The 17,159-nt window shown below is 51.4% G+C and overlaps 1 protein-coding gene across 1 annotated transcript; it reads right to left on the minus strand.

The window, feature by feature from the left end:
* Positions 1-2,660: 2,660 nt before the first annotated feature.
* On the minus strand, positions 2,661-16,434 carry tomm22 (translocase of outer mitochondrial membrane 22 homolog (yeast)). The gene is made up of 4 exons (XM_068019334.1): positions 16,324-16,434; positions 13,309-13,427; positions 4,718-4,835; positions 2,661-4,349 (listed from the first exon to the last, which is right to left on the minus strand). The coding sequence occupies exons 1-4, from the start codon at positions 16,387-16,389 to the stop codon at positions 4,272-4,274; spliced, it is 381 nt and encodes a 126-aa protein (XP_067875435.1). The 5' UTR covers positions 16,390-16,434; the 3' UTR covers positions 2,661-4,271.
* Positions 16,435-17,159: the final 725 nt, after the last annotated feature.

Consider the following 17,159-nt stretch of genomic DNA (forward strand, 5'->3'; position numbering starts at 1 on the left):
GGCCCGACTTGTATACGCCGCAGTCGAGTGTCTGGTCAAAGTTAACGGGTCTTTGAAGGTGCCCATTCGCTTTGGGAGAGGAGTGCGTCAGGGATGCCCCATGTCCGGCCAGTTGCATACCATCTGTGTGGAGCCGTTCCTGTGTATGCTTCGCAGGAGGTTGACGGGATTGGTTCTGTGCGAGCCGATAATGCGGGTCGTCCTCTCGGCTTATGCCGATGACGTGCTCCTCGCGGTCACAGATCCCGTTGACTTGCGAGGATGCGCGACTGCCAGATCTTTCCTGCCGCGTCCTCTGCAAGGATCAATTGGATAAAATGTCACTGTCTCCTGGTAGGTCAATGGTGGGTGGACTCCCTGTCGGAGGAGTTGACCCCTTTTGTGTGTAGCACCACACACTTCCTCTATCTGGGAGTCCACCTTAGCCCCGCTGAGGAAGCCCAGCCAGCAAACTGGCAGAAGTTGGAGGCGAAAGTCACCACTTGGCTGGGGCGCTGGACAGGACTGTTCAGAGTGCTTTCCTACAGGGGCCAAGCACTGGTCATAAACCAACGGGTGGCGTCGATGCTGTGGTACCAGTTGGTCACTTTGGCCTGCCCCCTGCATTTGCCACCAAGATCCAGAAGAAGCATGACAATTTCTTCTGGGGCAAGAGGAAACACTGGGGGCTCTGTTCTCGATCGAGGAGGGCGGGCAGTTGCCGATGTGTCTTCGGACCCTGCAGATACCTGTACTTCGAGCGTCCTCCCAGATGGTGCGTGCTGGCGACGTATTTCTTTCACCAGTGTCACTGCCTTCAAGACGACACGCAGCTCCCGGCGGAGTTCGTTAGCCACGTTTCTGAGGGAGTTGCCTGTCTTTTACCAGGCTCTATTCAGAGTCTGGAACATGGTCGCCTCCAGTCAAGGCACTCCACCGCCGACAGAGGAACGCGCCTCGGCAGTCCGGGCGGCCAGCTCCGGGGACAGACCAACGGACGGAGTAACCGAAGCCCCTGGGACGCCCCACACTGCGGGTGACGAGGGGGCTCGGGAGCGCAGAGCACTTCCGACTGGAACTGTTCATCAGACCCAGATCCCGAAACCCTCCTTAGGAGCCAGTCCCGCACAACCCAAGTCATTCCAATCAGCGCAGAGGCTTCCTGTACAGGCTGCTCCTGCACACTCTCCACTTCCTCACCCTCGTCAGCTGGCCAGACATGCCCTGGCGGTCCGCATTGCCATCTGGCGGCGAAGGGAAACCCAGGTGGAGTTCTCCCTACGCGGGAGTTCTCCCCCATTACATCGGGGACCAGGGGTGGAGGGTGTTGCACAGGGCAGTCCCATGCAATACTTTTAAGTAGGTTCACCGTCTCCCAGGCCACATGTAATTTCTGCAGCCTGGAGGAGTCCGTGTTCCATGTATATATGGAGTGTGTGAGATTGCAGCCCCTGTTTGAGTACGTGAAGGGACTGCTCCTCAGGTTTTGGTTGCACTTCAGCCCCACGCTCCTGATCTTTGGGCACCCGGTGTGGAGGGTCGTGGGCCAGGAGGAGGATCTCCTCGTCGGTCTGCTCCTGGGCCTGGCCAAGGTGGCAATTCACAGGGCCAGGCTGCAGGCCGTCTGGGGGGTCCATCCTTCCTGATTGCCTGCCCCTCTTCCGCGGTTACGTTCACGCCCGGGTGTGCCTGGAGAAGGAGCATGCGGCGTTTGCCGGTACGCTTGAGGGCTTCCACGACCGGTGGGCACTGCAGGGGCTGGAGTGCATCATCGACGCAGACGATGGCATTTTGATTTGAGTGTTTGTTTTATTTATCTGTTCATTAAAATAACTTTATTAAAATGTCTATAAAGAGGGCCTGGAAGACAAAGGCCCCCTCGACAGAAAATACATAAACGGGGCCTGCGGTATGAAGGCCACCTTTAAAAACAGATGAGGCTAGATACGGAGTAAAGCTCCCTAAAAAAAAAAAGGGTTACAGAGTAAAAGCTCCTTCTACACTGTCCCAATGGTGTGTATGAGGTCAAACATCAGGCCATACCTTTTATCCCAGTGTGCTTCCATTCTGTTTCCCACCTGATTGCCAACTGGTCAGAATTGAAGGCACTGTGGACTTCTGGCCACTGGCAGCTCAGCCAAAAGTGCCCACACTGGGCATGTGCAGCCAGCAGTGAGACTGACCTTCATCCCATCGTTCTGGGCTGCGTTCGGACCCCAATTTCAGACTTGATACCCCAGCACCTAAAATCAGGTTACTGCCTATCCAATTATGCTTATAGGCTCGACCAGGCAAGTGAGCCTTGCTCCATCCCTTGTGGGCCTGTGCCATGAATGATCCTTATTAATATCTCTTTACTTAACCTGCTCAGCCCCTTCAGAAAGGCTTTGCATTCACAGCATGGTATTGGAATTACGTGTAGGCCAGACTGGGCAGAGGTGGCAGCTTCTCTTCCCTGAAGGACACGAGTGATCCAGTTGGATTTTTAAAACAATTTGGCTGGTGCCAACCCAAAAATCACTAGATTTTATGAATCGTATTTTACAGTGGCTGTGGCAGAATTCAAATTTGTGACCTCCATGCTGGAAGCTCAGGACCTGAACAGCTGCATGGAGCAGCTGGGCCTGACTGCTGCCAGAGCTTGTTCCCCTCTTTTATCAGGCAGATTAAATCCCTCACAATCAAGCATCAAGCGTTTATTAACCACATGTACAAGTCAAACAGCACAACTGTCACCTTTCACCATTTCTGCAGGCTGCGTGTTCAAACTGATCTCATCTCAATGTGACGTGTGGTGGAGGGTTCCCCAGCGGCAGGTCGCCCCAGTCTCAGGTAAATTCACTGAAGTGCAATCACTTGGGCTTCCAAACCCAACAGAATGTAAAGTGATCCAACTGGCCAGGTTACCAGCTCACGTCACACTAGAACCCAGTGAGCACCAGGTTTGCTAATCAGCCTGTGGGCCACCCATCTCCCAGGTTTGAAGGGACAGATCAGGCTGGCACGTCTCTTACCTTGGTGAAATGCTGGCCCTCTGCCAGGGTTCTGGGGGCAATGTGTGCCACTGGTCTCACCAGACCTGAGCCACAGACATGCCTATCAATCACCACAGGCAATAACACTGTCTCTATATACAAGAACCAGCGCAGGTCAAGATGCCCGCAAAACTGCAACTCCCGCCCATTCTGTCAGCTGAGGGGTGGGGGGGGGCACAGACTGACGGATGGACACCCCTCCACTGGACTGCACTGGCACACAGCAGTTCCTCAAACCCCTCCACTGGACTACACAGGCACCAAGCAGTCCTTCACACCCCTCCACTGGACTACACAGGCACCGAGCAGTCCTTCACACCCCTCCACTGGACTACACAGGCACCGAGCAGTCCTTCACACCCCACCACTGGACTACACTGGCACACAGCAGTCCCTCACACCCCTCCACTGGCACACAGCAGTCCCACAAACCCCTCCACTGGACTCCACTGGCACACAGCAGTCCCTCAAACCCCTCCACTGGACTACACAGGCACCAAGCAGTCCTTCACACCCCTCCACTGGACTACACAGGCACCGAGCAGTCCTTCACACCCCTCCACTGGACTACACAGGCACCGAGCAGTCCTTCACACCCCACCACTGGACTACACTGGCACACAGCAGTCCCTCACACCCCTCCACTGGCACACAGCAGTCCCACAAACCCCTCCACTGGACTCCACTGGCACACAGCAGTCCCTCAAACCCCTCCACTGGCACACAGCAGTCCCTCAAACCCCTCCACTGGACTCCACTGGCACACAGCAGTCCCTCATACCCCTCCCCTGGACTACACTCGCACAGAGCAGTCTCTTAGACCTGAGCTGCCAATCTGGCAAAAATTAATTCCACGCTCTCATAACTGGTGCCCAAAGTTTCTGAAGAAATGACTCAAACAAATGGTGCCTGTGACTCAGGCAAGTTGCAGTTCATTAGTAAAAGGGGGCTGAAAATCAATCAAGCTGCCCCTCCCCCCTCCCCCCCCCCCCCCCCACATTACTATCCAGCAGATTTTAGTTCAGATTCTTCCCACCACACAACCCTTCTGACCAGTTGACTGTTCACAGATGGGATGGTTAGTCTATCTTGCTGTCCGATTGGTCCTGAGGTGAACACTGAGGATTAACTCGCTGGCGATGAGCTGACACAGCAGCTGTTCACAGTGCCAAGTCCCCTCCCCATCCAAAAGTACATCAATCCCATAACCCCCTCCCCCTGCTCCATCAGCAGTTCTCACTCAGAGCATCCAATCCATTATATTTTCCCTGGAACTGGTGGTGGCAGCAATCCTGGTATTCCGCCAGACATTCCTGTATTCGGGCCCAACAGAATCTGGGAGAAAATTAATCAAATTAGGAGAACAGAAATTAAACCATACAGAAAAATAGCAAACCGTCCTCGCGGCAACACCCACCCCATCTGCTGCAATCGCCTCTGTCCATTCCCCAGAATTACATCCCCAGCTCCCCCTCTCCGTGCCCAAAGCCCAACTCCACTCTGCCCATACACCAACTTCTCTCCCTGTGCCCACCCCCACTCCATGTCCATCCCCCACCCCCTCTCCGTGCCCACTTCTCTCTCACTCACTCTTCCTGTGCCCATTCCCCACTCACTCTCTCTGTGCCCATTCCCCACTCACCCTCTCTGTGCCCACTCCTCACTCACTCTCCCTGTGCCCATTTCCCAGACCCACTTCGTACCTGTCTCTGTTGCTGGATTTGCTGTTGCTCCAGTTGTAGTTTCTCAGTTTCAAACACCACCGGCAGGACCAGGATCATGAAAGAAGTTGTTCCCACCCACAGGGCCGAACGGGTAAAACTGTAAAAACACACACACACCTAGGTAAATACCAAATCAACTGCCACTGCACACAGCACCAAAGACACCATCTATCCTGACACCGAGCACAGCAGACGCCGTCTGCCCTCAGGGCAAGCACGACGGACGCCGTCTGCCCGCACACTGATCGCGGCAGACACCAGTTCCCCTACAATGAGATCAGCAGACAACATCTCTATTGCACACATCATGAAAGGATTGAGGTACAGGGCCTGATGACATGGGTCTGATCCACTGGCAGAGCCCAGGGCTGGGCTACAGGGTCTGATGCCACGAGCATCTCTGATGAAAGAACACAGGACAGTCTGACAGTAGGAAAACTCACCAAGTGACTGGCTCTATGACATAAAGTGTGAAAGTTGATCCAGGTCCCCGACTTTAGATTCAAACAACTACTTAAAATGCAGAATAACTTCACTGGGGAAATCCCAGCAATAAACTTTCAATTATTCCTAAATACTGTGGCTGTCCTCTTCCAGGGCAGGTAAATTACAGAGTAAAGCTCCCTCTACCCTGTGCCCATCAAACACTCCCAGGGCAACTACAGCACAGGGTTAGATACAGAGTAAACCACCCTCTACACTATCTTTATCAAACCCTTCCAGGGCAGGTACAGCATGGGTTAGAGTAAAGTTGCCTCTACACTGTCCTATCAAATACTTTTTAAAAATTATTTTCATGGGATGTGGGTATCACTGGCTATGCCAGCATTTGTTGCACATTGCTAATTGCCCTTGAGGAGGTGGTAGTGAGCTGCCTTCTTGAACCGCTACAGTCCATGTGGCGTAGGTACACCAGTGTATTAGGAAGGGAGTTCCAGGATTCTTGACCCAGCGACAGTGACGAAACAGCGATATATTTCCAAGTCAGGATGGTGTATGACTTGGAGGGGAACTTGCAGACGGCAGTGCTCCCACGTGTCTACTGCCCTTAACCTTCTAGGTGGAAGGGGTCGCAGGTTTGAAGGTGCTGTCGAAGGAGCCTTGGTGAGTTGCTGCACTGCATCTTGTAGATGGTGCACACTGCTGCCACTGTGCATCGGTGGTGTTTAAGGTGGTGGATGGGATGCTGATTAAGCGGATTGCTTTGGCCTGGATGGTAGCGAGCTTCTTGAGTGTTTTTGGAGCTGCACCCATCCAGGCAAGTGGAGAGTATTCCATCGCACTCCTGAGTTGTGCCTTGTAGATGCTGGACAGGCTTTGGGGAATCAGGAAATGGGTTACTCGCTGCAAAGTTCCCAGCCTCTGACATGCTCTGGAAGCCACAGTATTTATGTGGCTGCTCCAGTTCAGTTTCTGGTCAATAGTAACTCCAATTCAGCGATGGTAAAACTGTTGAAAGTCAAAGGGAGATGGTTAGATTCTCCCTTGTTGGAGATGGTCATTACCTGGCACTTGTGTGGCACAAATGTTACTTGCCACTTATCAGCCAAGCCAGGTCTTGCTGCATATGGACACGGACTGCTTCAGTATCTGAGAAGTTGCGAATGGTACTGAACATTATACAATATCACTGAACATCCTCAGTTCTGACCTTATGATGGAGGGAAGATCAATGATGAAGCAGCTGAAGATGGTTGGGCCTAGGACACTACCCTGAGGAGCTCCTGCAGTGATGTCCTGGAGCTGAGATGATTGACCTCCAACAACCACAATCTCCTCCTCTGTGCTAGGTATGACTCCAACCAATGAAGAGTTTTCCCCGATTTCCATTGACTACAATTTTACTAAGGCTTCTTGATGCCACACTCGGTCAAATGCTAGCATGATATCAAGGGCAATCACTCTCATCTCGCTTCTTAAGTTCAGCTCTTTTGTCCATCTTTGTACCAAGGCTGTAACGAGGTCAGGAGCCAAGTGGCCCTGGCGGAACCCAAACTGAGCATCAGTGAGCATGTTATTGCTAAGCAAGTGCCACTTAATATCACATTAGGGGCACGGCCAGTTCTGCAGCACAAGTTTTCAGTGCGACAGCTGGGATAATGTCTGGACCATAGACTTTGCAGTATCCAGTGCCTTCAGCCATTTCTTGATATCATGTGGAGTGAATTGAATTGACTGAAGACTGGCATCTGTGATGCTGGGGACTTCAGGAGTAGGCCAAGATGGATCATCCACTTGGCACTTCTGGCTGAAGATGGCTGCAAGTGCTTCAGCCTTTTCTTTTGCACTGACGTGCTGGTCTCCTCCAACATTGAGGTTGGGGATATTTGTGCAGCCTCCTCCTCCAGTTAGTTGTATAATTGTCCACCGCCATTCACAACTGGATGTGGCAGGACTGCAGAGCTTAGATCTGATCCGTTGGTTGTGGGATTGCTTAGCTCTGTCAACTGCATGCTGTTTGCAATGCAAGTAGTCCTGGGTTGACACCTCATTTTTAGGTATCATGGTGCTGCTCCTGAAATGCCCTCCTGCACTCTTTACTGATATAGAGTTGATCCTTTGGCTTAATGGTAATGGTAGGGTGGGGGGGGGGAAATCAGCCAGATCATGAGGTTACCGATTATGGTTGAATACAATTCTCCTGCTGCTGATGGTCCACAGCGCCTCATAGATGCCCAGGACAGCTGTAGCACCCCTGAGATCTGGAGCTCTCTGTTGCTCAGATTGCTGATTAGTGCTGTGTTATGATTAGTTTTGCTATGGCCTCACTGCCCACACACTGTCTCGATGCCAACCCTCACATCCAGCAGACAAAGCAGGCATCCATCCCACTAGTCATACCTGGATTTAAAGCCAAGTCCTGGAATGTAAGGCTTGTGTCTGAGACATTAGGTATAGGAGGAGTCCATTTAGCTCCTCGAGCCTGTTACATCATGGCTGCTCTGCATCTTAACTCCGTCTACCCGCCTTGGTTCCATGACCCTTAAACCATGACCGAAATCAACAATCTCCCAATCTCAGTTTTAAAATTTTCAAGTCACTCCCAGCCTCAACAGCTTTTCAAGCAGTGTTCCAGATTACCACTAGCCTTTGTGTGAAGAAGTGCTTCCTGACATCACCCTTAATCTTCTATACTCAACTGGCCTGAAACGTTAATTCTATTTCTATCATTCTTTCAAAGTTAGTCATATCTAAGTTTAAATCTATGATCTCTGACCACTTGCCAGAGGAAGGTTTCTCCCTACTTGCTCTATCAAAACCCCTCACAATTCTGAATACCTCTATTAAATCTCCCCTGAATCTTCTCTGCTCTAAAGAGAACAATCCCAGCTTCTCCAACCTTTCCACATAACTGAAGCCCCTCATCCCGGGTATCATCTTTTGCACCATCTCCGAAGTCTTGACGCCCTTCCTAAAGTGTGCTGCTCAGAACTGACCTAACCAGTGACTTGTAAAGATTTAGCATAACTTCCTGGCTTTTGTTTTCAATGCCCCTATTTACAAACCACCTTATCAACATGCCCCAGCACCTTCAAAAATTTGTGAATATGCATCCCTATGTCTCTCTGTCCTTGCACCCTCTCAAAATAGCACATTTAGATCAGGGTTGTCTACCATACAGCCCACAAGCCAGCATCTGGCCCGCGGATGCAAACTGTAGTTGGGGCCGTTCCTCATCCTCCCCAGGGCTCAGTGACTGGAGATGGGAAATTTCCCTGTCTTCTTCTTGCACAGCAGCCTTTTTAAAAACATCACGCTGTCAGTTTCACAGCTGACAGCTGCTGAAGCAGGAATTCACCTCCCAACTTTGGACAGATTCAGGGTTGGCTGACACTTTTTTTTTTAAAAGCCCGCCGGAAAACCCCAAATCTGTCCACAGTTGGGAACGGCTTTCCTGCTTCAGCAACTGTCAGCTGTGAAACTGACAGCACGATGTTTTTAAACAAACTGAAACTACAAATAAAAGCAAAATACTGGAAATCTGAAATAAAACAAGAAATGCTGGAAATACTCAGCAGGTCAGGCAGCATCTGTGGAGAGAGAAGCAGAGTTAACATTTCAGGTCAGTGACCATCAGAACTAGCAGATATTAGAAATGTGAAAGATTTTAAGCAAGTACAGCGGGGGTGGGGCAAGAGATAACAAAGGAGAAGGTGTAGATAGGACAAGGTCACAGAGAATAACAGACCAGAAGGTCATGGAGCAAAGGCAAACGATATGTTGTGTTGAAAGACAAAGCATTAGCACAGATAGGCTGTTAATGGACTGAAAACTGAACAGCCACAAGCACAAACATGAAGAAAAGTGGGTAGGAAAACTGAACAAACTAAGATAAAATAAAAAACAAGAAAATATTTTTTAAAAACTAAAAAGTAAAATAGGGGGCCCATCATGCTCTGAAATTATTGAACTCAATGTTCAGTCTGGCAGTCTGTAATGTGCCTAATCTATAAATGAGATGCTGTTCCTCGAGCTTATGTTGGTGTTCACTAGAACACTGCAGCAATCCCTGGACAGAGATGTGAGCATGAGAGCAGGGGTGTGTGTTGAAATGGCAAACAACCGGAAACTCAGGGTCATGCTTACGGACTGAGCGGAGGTGTTCTGCAAAGCGGTCATCCAATCAGCATTTGGTCTCCCCAATGTAGAGGAGACCACATTGTGAGCAGTGAATACAGTATACTAAATTGAAAGAAGTACAAGTAAATCGCTGCTTCACCTGAAAGGAGTATTTGGGGCCTTGGATAGTGAGGAGAGAGGACGTAAATGGGGGGTGGGACGCAGGGAGGGGGGGTGGGACGCAGGGAGGGGGGGTGGGACGCAGGGAGAGGGGTGGGACGCAGGGAGAAAGACAGATAGAGGGGGCAACGAGACAGAAAGGGCGGCACAGTGGTTAGCACCGCAGCCTCACAGCTCCACAGCTCCAGCGACCTGGGTTCGGTTCTGGGTACTGCCTGTGCAGAGTTTGCAAGTTCTCACTGTGACCGCATGAGTTTCCACCGGGTACTTCGGTTTCCTCCCACAGCCAAAGACATGCAGGCTGATAGGTAAATTGGCCATTGTAAATTGCCCCTAGTGTAGGTAGGTGGTAGGAGAATGGTGGGGATGTGGTAGGGAATATGGGTTAATGTAGGATTAGTATAAATGGGTGTTTGTTGGTCAGCACAAGCTCGGTAGGCCAAAGGGCCTGTTTCAGTGCTGTATCTCTAAATAAAATAAATACTGGGGGGAGTGGGACACAGAAAGCGAGGACAAAACAAAGAGGGGGGGAAACAGAGAGAGAGACAGAGAGAGATCAAGATCACTCCCGACAGACGGACATCTATCCAGAATACTATGCATTGCTACAAGCGTGCGAGAAAACACTGACTACCTCTGCAAACAAAAACAATGCAAGGCATGTCACTAAATCAGTTTTCAATATAGTGACAAGAAAGTAAGTCAATACATTAGTCTTCTCATTAAAGGCTTCTTGGCAAAAATGCACATTTGTTGTTTTTACTAGTAAGACAAATTTTTAATGCCTTTATCTTTCGAAATTTGCTCACTGGCCCCTGGGGCCAAGCAAAAATTGTAATGTAGTCCTCCACCCGAAAAGGTTGATCAACGCTGATTTAGATTTACTGCCTCTCCCTGTTTTGTTCCTTACATGACATATATTTGTGTATATAATTTTTGTTTGGGCAATGAACCAAGTCCTTTTTCACAGATTCTGATTTGCTCACACTATTTAACTTTTCAAAATTCTTGTTTACCATCACTCTTGGTATATTTTGATCAGTTATTTCCCACATTCTTTTCTGAACCACCTGATTCTCCCGGCAAAGAACAAAGCGTTCAGTGGGAAGAGCTCACCGCACCACTCCCTGCCATTCCCAGACACCTCACCACACTCCCTGCCATTCCCAGACACCTCACCACACTCCCTGCCATTCCCAGACACCTCGCCACACTCCCTGCCATTCCAGACACCTCACAACACTCCCTGCCATTCCCAGACACCTCACCACACTCCCTGCCATTCCCAGACACCTCACCACACTCCCTGCCATTCCCAGACACCTCGCCACACTCCCTGCCATTCCCAGACACCTCGCCACACTCCCTGCCATTCCAGACACCTCGCCACATTCCCTGCCATTTCCAGACACCTCGCCACACTCCCTGCCATTCCCAGACACCTCGCCACACTCCCTGCCATTCCAGACACCTCGCCACACTCCCTGCCATTCCAGACACCTCGCCACATTCCCTGCCATTTCCAGACACCTCGCCACACTCCCTGCCATTCCCAGACACCTCGCCACACTCCCTGCCATTCCCAGACACCTCGCCACACTCCCTGCCATTCCCAGACACCTCGCCACACTCCCTGCCATTCCCAGACACCTCGCCACACTCCCTGCCATTCCCAGACACCTCGCCACACTCCCTGCCATTCCCAGACACCTCACCACACTCCCTGCCATTCCCAGACACCTCACCACACTCCCTGCCATTCCCAGACACCTCACCACACTCCCTGCCATTCCCAGACACCTCACCACACTCCCTGCCATTCCCAGACACCTCACCACACTCCCTGCCATTCCCAGACACCTCACCACACTCCCTGCCATTCCCAGACACCTCACCACACTCCCTGCCATTCCCAGACACCTCACCACACTCCCTGCCATTCCCAGACATCTCACCACACTCCCTGCCATTCCCAGACACCTCACCACACTCCCTGCCATTCCCAGACACCTCACCACACTCCCTGCCATTCCCAGACACCTCACCACACTCCCTGCCATTCCCAGACACCTCACCACACTCCCTGCCATTCCCAGACACCTCACCACACTCCCTGCCATTCCCAGACACCTCACCACACTCCCTGCCATTCCCAGACACCTCACCACACTCCCTGCCATTCCCAGACACCTCACCACACTCCCTGCCATTCCCAGACACCTCACCACACTCCCTGCCATTCCCAGACACCTCACCACACTCCCTGCCATTCCCAGACACCTCACCACACTCCCTGCCATTCCCAGACACCTCACCACACTCCCTGCCATTCCCAGACACCTCACCACACTCCCTGCCATTCCCAGACACCTCACCACACTCCCTGCCATTCCCAGACACCTCACCACACTCCCTGCCATTCCCAGACACCTCACCACACTCCCTGCCATTCCCAGACACCTCACCACACTCCCTGCCATTCCCAGACACCTCACCACACTCCCTGCCATTCCCAGACACCTCACCACACTCCCTGCCATTCCCAGACACCTCACCACACTCCCTGCCATTCCCAGACACCTCACCACACTCCCTGCCATTCCCAGACACCTCACCACACTCCCTGCCATTCCCAGACACCTCACCACACTCCCTGCCATTCCCAGACACCTCACCACACTCCCTGCCATTCCCAGACACCTCACCACACTCCCTGCCATTCCCAGACACCTCACCACACTCCCTGCCATTCCCAGACACCTCATCACACTCCCTGCCATTCCCAGACACCTCGCCACACTCCCTGCCATTCCCAGACACCTCGCCACACTCCCTGCCATTCCCAGACACCTCGCCACACTCCCTGCCATTCCCAGACACCTCGCCACACTCCCTGCCATTCCCAGACACCTCGCCACACTCCCTGCCATTCCCAGACACCTCGCCACACTCCCTGCCATTTCCAGACACCTCGCCACACTCCCTTCCATTCCCAGACACCTCGCCACACTCCCTACCATTTCCAGACACCTCGCCACATTCCGTGCCATTCCCAGACACCTCGCCACACTCCCTACCATTTCCAGACACCTCGCCACATTCCGTGCCATTCCCAGACACCTCACCACACTCCCTGCCATTTCCAGACACCTCGCCACACTCCCTACCGTTTCCAGACACCTCACCACACTCCCGAGCATTTCCAAACACCTCACCACACTCCCTGCTATTTCCAGACACCTCGCCACATTCCCTGCCATTCCCAGACACCTCGCCACACTCCCTACCGTTTCCAGACACCTCACCACACTCCCGAGCATTTCCAAACACCTCACCACACTCCCTGCCTTTCCCAGGCACCTCACCACACTCCCTGCCATTTCCAGACACCTCGCCACACTCCCTGCCATTTCCAGACACCTCGCCACTGTCCCTGCCTTTCCCAGACACCTCGCCACACTCCCTGCCATTCCCAGACACCTCACCCCATTCCCTACCATTTCCAGACAGCTCACCACACTCCCTGCCATTTCCAGACACCTCACCACACTCCCTGCCATTCCCAGACACCTCACCCCATTCCCTACCATTTCCAGACACCTCACCACACTCCCTGCCATTCCCAGACACCTCACCACACTCCCTACCATTTCCAGACACCTCACCCCATTCCCTACCATTTCCAGACACCTCACCACACTCCCTGCCATTCCCAGACACCTCACCACACTCCCTACCATTTCCAGACACCTCACCCCATTCCCTGCAATTCCCAGACACCTCATCAAATTGCCTGCCAATCCAGGATACCTCAGCTCACTGTCACATACCTGTAGATCTTCTTGGCCAGCATCATTGAGCAGTCTGCGGCGAGCCCAGAGGCATTTCTCATGCCCTCAGGGAACATCTCAGTCAAACCCCATAGTCTTTCTGAGAGGGATTCATCAAGCTGCAAGCACAGAAAATCAGCAAATTAATCTTTTGACAAATAGATCAATGCAGCACCAGAATTGAGACACGGGCACTCTCAACATTCAGTGACAGCAAAGTCCTCTCGGCAGCAGCGAGGGTGAAGCTGAGCCTGGAGCCAGCAGCTCTTTGTCACAAAGGTGAGATCTTGTTGGGAGGCCGAGTGCCACCTATTCTACCGCCTACTGACCATTCCCTGTGTCAGACGCAGCCAGCACCAAACTGTTCAGTGCCATGGACAGTTAACAGGGGCAGGAATAAGCAGCTTTCTCTGAGATCAACCATTGATAATCTCAGACTCTGTAAACAATTTGCTTTTATAAACCACCTTGAATGTAGTAAAATGTCCCGATGAGCTTCACAGAAACAATTGTTGACGCTTTTTCTCTGTAGGGGATCAACTGACGTGACGGACAAAGATACACTAAAACCAAAGTCTCGTATAACTTCATTTTACTAGTACTAAAATCACTTAAAGCATGCAAATGCTTACAACTGTTTTATTTAGACACTGAATAAGTACAAGTCTCACTTATTGTCCAAGATACTACCCGTCAACACAGAGGTGATCAGTCTCTTGTCACGGTTGATCACTGAGCCTCCAGACTCAGGGTCCTAACTTCGAGAGTTGTTCCCGGGTTCTCGCCGAGAATACCCTCCAGTGTTAACCCTTATATATTCTTTGAAGGCTCCTTGCTCAACCCATGACTTACATGATCTTGTTTTGCACAAATCTGAAAGCATTATCTCATCTTTGGCAAGTATTAGCCATTTAGCCACCTGGACAGAAGTCCAGACTTGTTTACAATAACCACTGTTCATTCCCCTATATCTGTTCCCGTTATCTATTCTTGTTCAACACTCTAGTCTAATGGTCACATATCCCTAACCACAAGCTTCGACATGTCTGTTAGCTTACTTCAGCAAGTTCTGTGCTTATCTTTAGCTGCCTTAGAGCAAGCTGGGTATAAAGCGTTACTTGATCAACTTTTCAGGGCCCACACAATTATCAAACAAAATTTGACATTGAGTCACATGAGGAGATCTTAAGCCAGGTGGTTTCAAGGAGTGTCTTAAAAGTCAAGAGGTTTAGTGAGGAAATTCCAGAGCCCTTGGCTGCCAGTGGTGGAGCGATAAAAATTAGTGATGTTCGAAGCCAGAATTAGATGAGAGCAGTTATCGGAGGGTTGTGAGGCTGGAAGAGATTACAGAGATAGGGAGGGGCGAGGCCATTAAGGGACTTGAAAGTAAGTAGGAGAATTAAAAGTTTTTTTATTCATTCATGGGATGTGGGCATCGCTGGCTAGGCCAGCATTTATTGACCATCCCTAATTCCCTTGAGAAGGTGGTGGTGAGCTGCCTTCTTGAACCACTGCAGTCCATGTGGGGTAGGGACACCCACAGTGCTGTCTGGAAGGGAGATCCAGGATTTTGACCCAGTGACAGTGAAGGAACAGCGATATAGTTCCAAGTCAGGATGGTGTGTGGCCTGGAGGGAAACATGCAGGTGGCAGTGTTCCCATACATTTGCTGCCCTTGTCCTTCTAGTTGATAGTGGTCGTGGGTTTGGAAGGTGCCGTCTAAGGAGCCTTGGTGAGTTGCTGCAGTGCATCTTGGAGATGGTACACACTGCTGCCACGGTGCGTCGGTGGTGGCTGGAGTGAATGTTGGTGGATGGGATGCCAATCAAGCGGGCTGCTTCGTCCTGGATGGTGTCGAGCTTCTTGAGTGTTGTTGGAGCTGCACCCATCCAGGCAAGTGGAGAGTATTCCATCACACTCCTGACTTGTGCCTTGTAGATGGTGGACAGGCTTTGGGGAGTCAGGAGGTGTGTTGCTCACCGCAGGATTCCTAGCCTCTGACCTGCTCCAATTCAGTTTCTGGTCAACAGTAACCCCCCAGGATGTTGATAGTGGGGGATTCAGCGATGGTAATGCCACTGAAATTCAAGGGAAGATGGTTAGACTCTCTTGTTGGAGATGGTCATTGCCTGGCACTTGTGTGACACGAATGTTACTTGCCACTCATCAGGCCAAGCCTGTATATTGTCCAGGTCTTGCTGCATTTCTATACGGACTGCTTCAGTATCTGAGGAGTTGTGAATGGTGCTAAACATTGTGCAATCATCAGCGAACATCCCCACTTCTGAACCTATGACTGAAGGAAGGTCATTGATGAAGTAGCTTGAGGCGTTTCTTAACTGAGAGCCAATGCAGGTCAATGATCACATGGGGAAATAGGTAAACAGGGCTTGGTACTAGTCAGGACATGGACAGCAGAGGTTTGGTTGACCTCAAATATACAGAGAGTAGAATGTGGGAGAGCAGCCACAAGTGCATTAGAACCGTCAAGTCTCGAAGTAACAAAGGCATGGATGAGGGTTTCAGCAGCAGATAAGAGGAGAGGGGCAGAATAGGGCAATGTTAGAGGTAGAAGTGGGTGGTGTTAGTGGTGGTGCAAATGTGATATTGGAAACGCAACTTGGGGTCAAAAATGACACCAAGATTGTGAACAGTTTGACAACTTCAGGATGAATGGAGTCAGTGTCTGGGCAGCGAAAGACCCTCATCCACCCTCCTTCCCCCGGGAGACCCTCATCCACCCTCCCTCCCCCGGGAGACCCTCATCCACCCTCCCTCCCCCGGGAGACCCTCATCCACCCTCCCTCCCCCGGCTAACCCCCATCCACCACCACCCCCCGCCCCGCCGAGGAACCCCACCCTCCCCCCTGGGAACACTCCTTCCCCGCCGTTATCCCTCATCCCTCCCCTGGAGTGAGTGCGGGCTCAGACAGCACCCGCACCAGGAACACACATTGAAGACTCGGGACCAGACGCAGGCCTCGGGTTGCTTCCCCCCCGGCCTTTCCCTTTCACCTCATCATCATCCTCGATTTCGTCCTCAGCCTCGACCCGCCGCTCCACACTCAGCTCCTCCGCCATCGCCACGATTCGAGCAAGGCCGAGGCCGCCGCGCCTGCGCACAGTGGCCGGAGGCGCCAACAGCAGCGCCACCAGCCGACAAGGAGGAGTGTGCAGCAGCATCACCAGTCAGCCGGAGGACTGAACAGCAGCGCCGCCAGCCGGCTGGGAGGAGCACCTGCCTCATTATTTTTGACCAAAGCATTTTGTGAAAAGTTGGAATATAAGAATCTTGCATTCGGCCCATTATGCCTATGCTGGCTCTTTGAAAGGGCTATCCAATTCATAGAATCATAGAATGCTTACAGCACAGAAGGCCATTTAGCCATTGTGTCTGCGCCAGCTCTCTGCAAGAGCAACTCACCTAGTCCCACTCCCCTGCCTTTTCCTGTAGCCCTGCAATTTTTTTTCTTTTCATATCATTATTCAGTTCTCTTTTGGAGGCCACTCCACACTCTCAGGCAGTGCATTCCAGATCCTAACCACTCACTATGTAAAAATGTTTTTCCTCATGTCCCCATTGGGTCTTCTGCCAATTACCTTAAATCGATGTCCTCTAGTTCTCAATCCTTCCACCAATGGGAACAGTTTCTTCCTATCTACTTTGTCCAGACCCCTTATGATTTTGAACACCTCTATCAAATCTCTTCATTTTCTCTTAGCCCCTAGCTTCACATACCTATCCATGTAACTGAAGTTCCTCATCTCTGAAACAATTCTTGTGATTTTTTACTGCACCCTCTCTAATGCCTTCACATCCTTCCGAGACCCACACTCTTTCTCCATCAGCA

The sequence above is a fragment of the Heterodontus francisci genome, chromosome 41 (assembly GCF_036365525.1).
Source record: "Heterodontus francisci isolate sHetFra1 chromosome 41, sHetFra1.hap1, whole genome shotgun sequence".
Taxonomy (NCBI): domain Eukaryota; kingdom Metazoa; phylum Chordata; class Chondrichthyes; order Heterodontiformes; family Heterodontidae; genus Heterodontus; species Heterodontus francisci.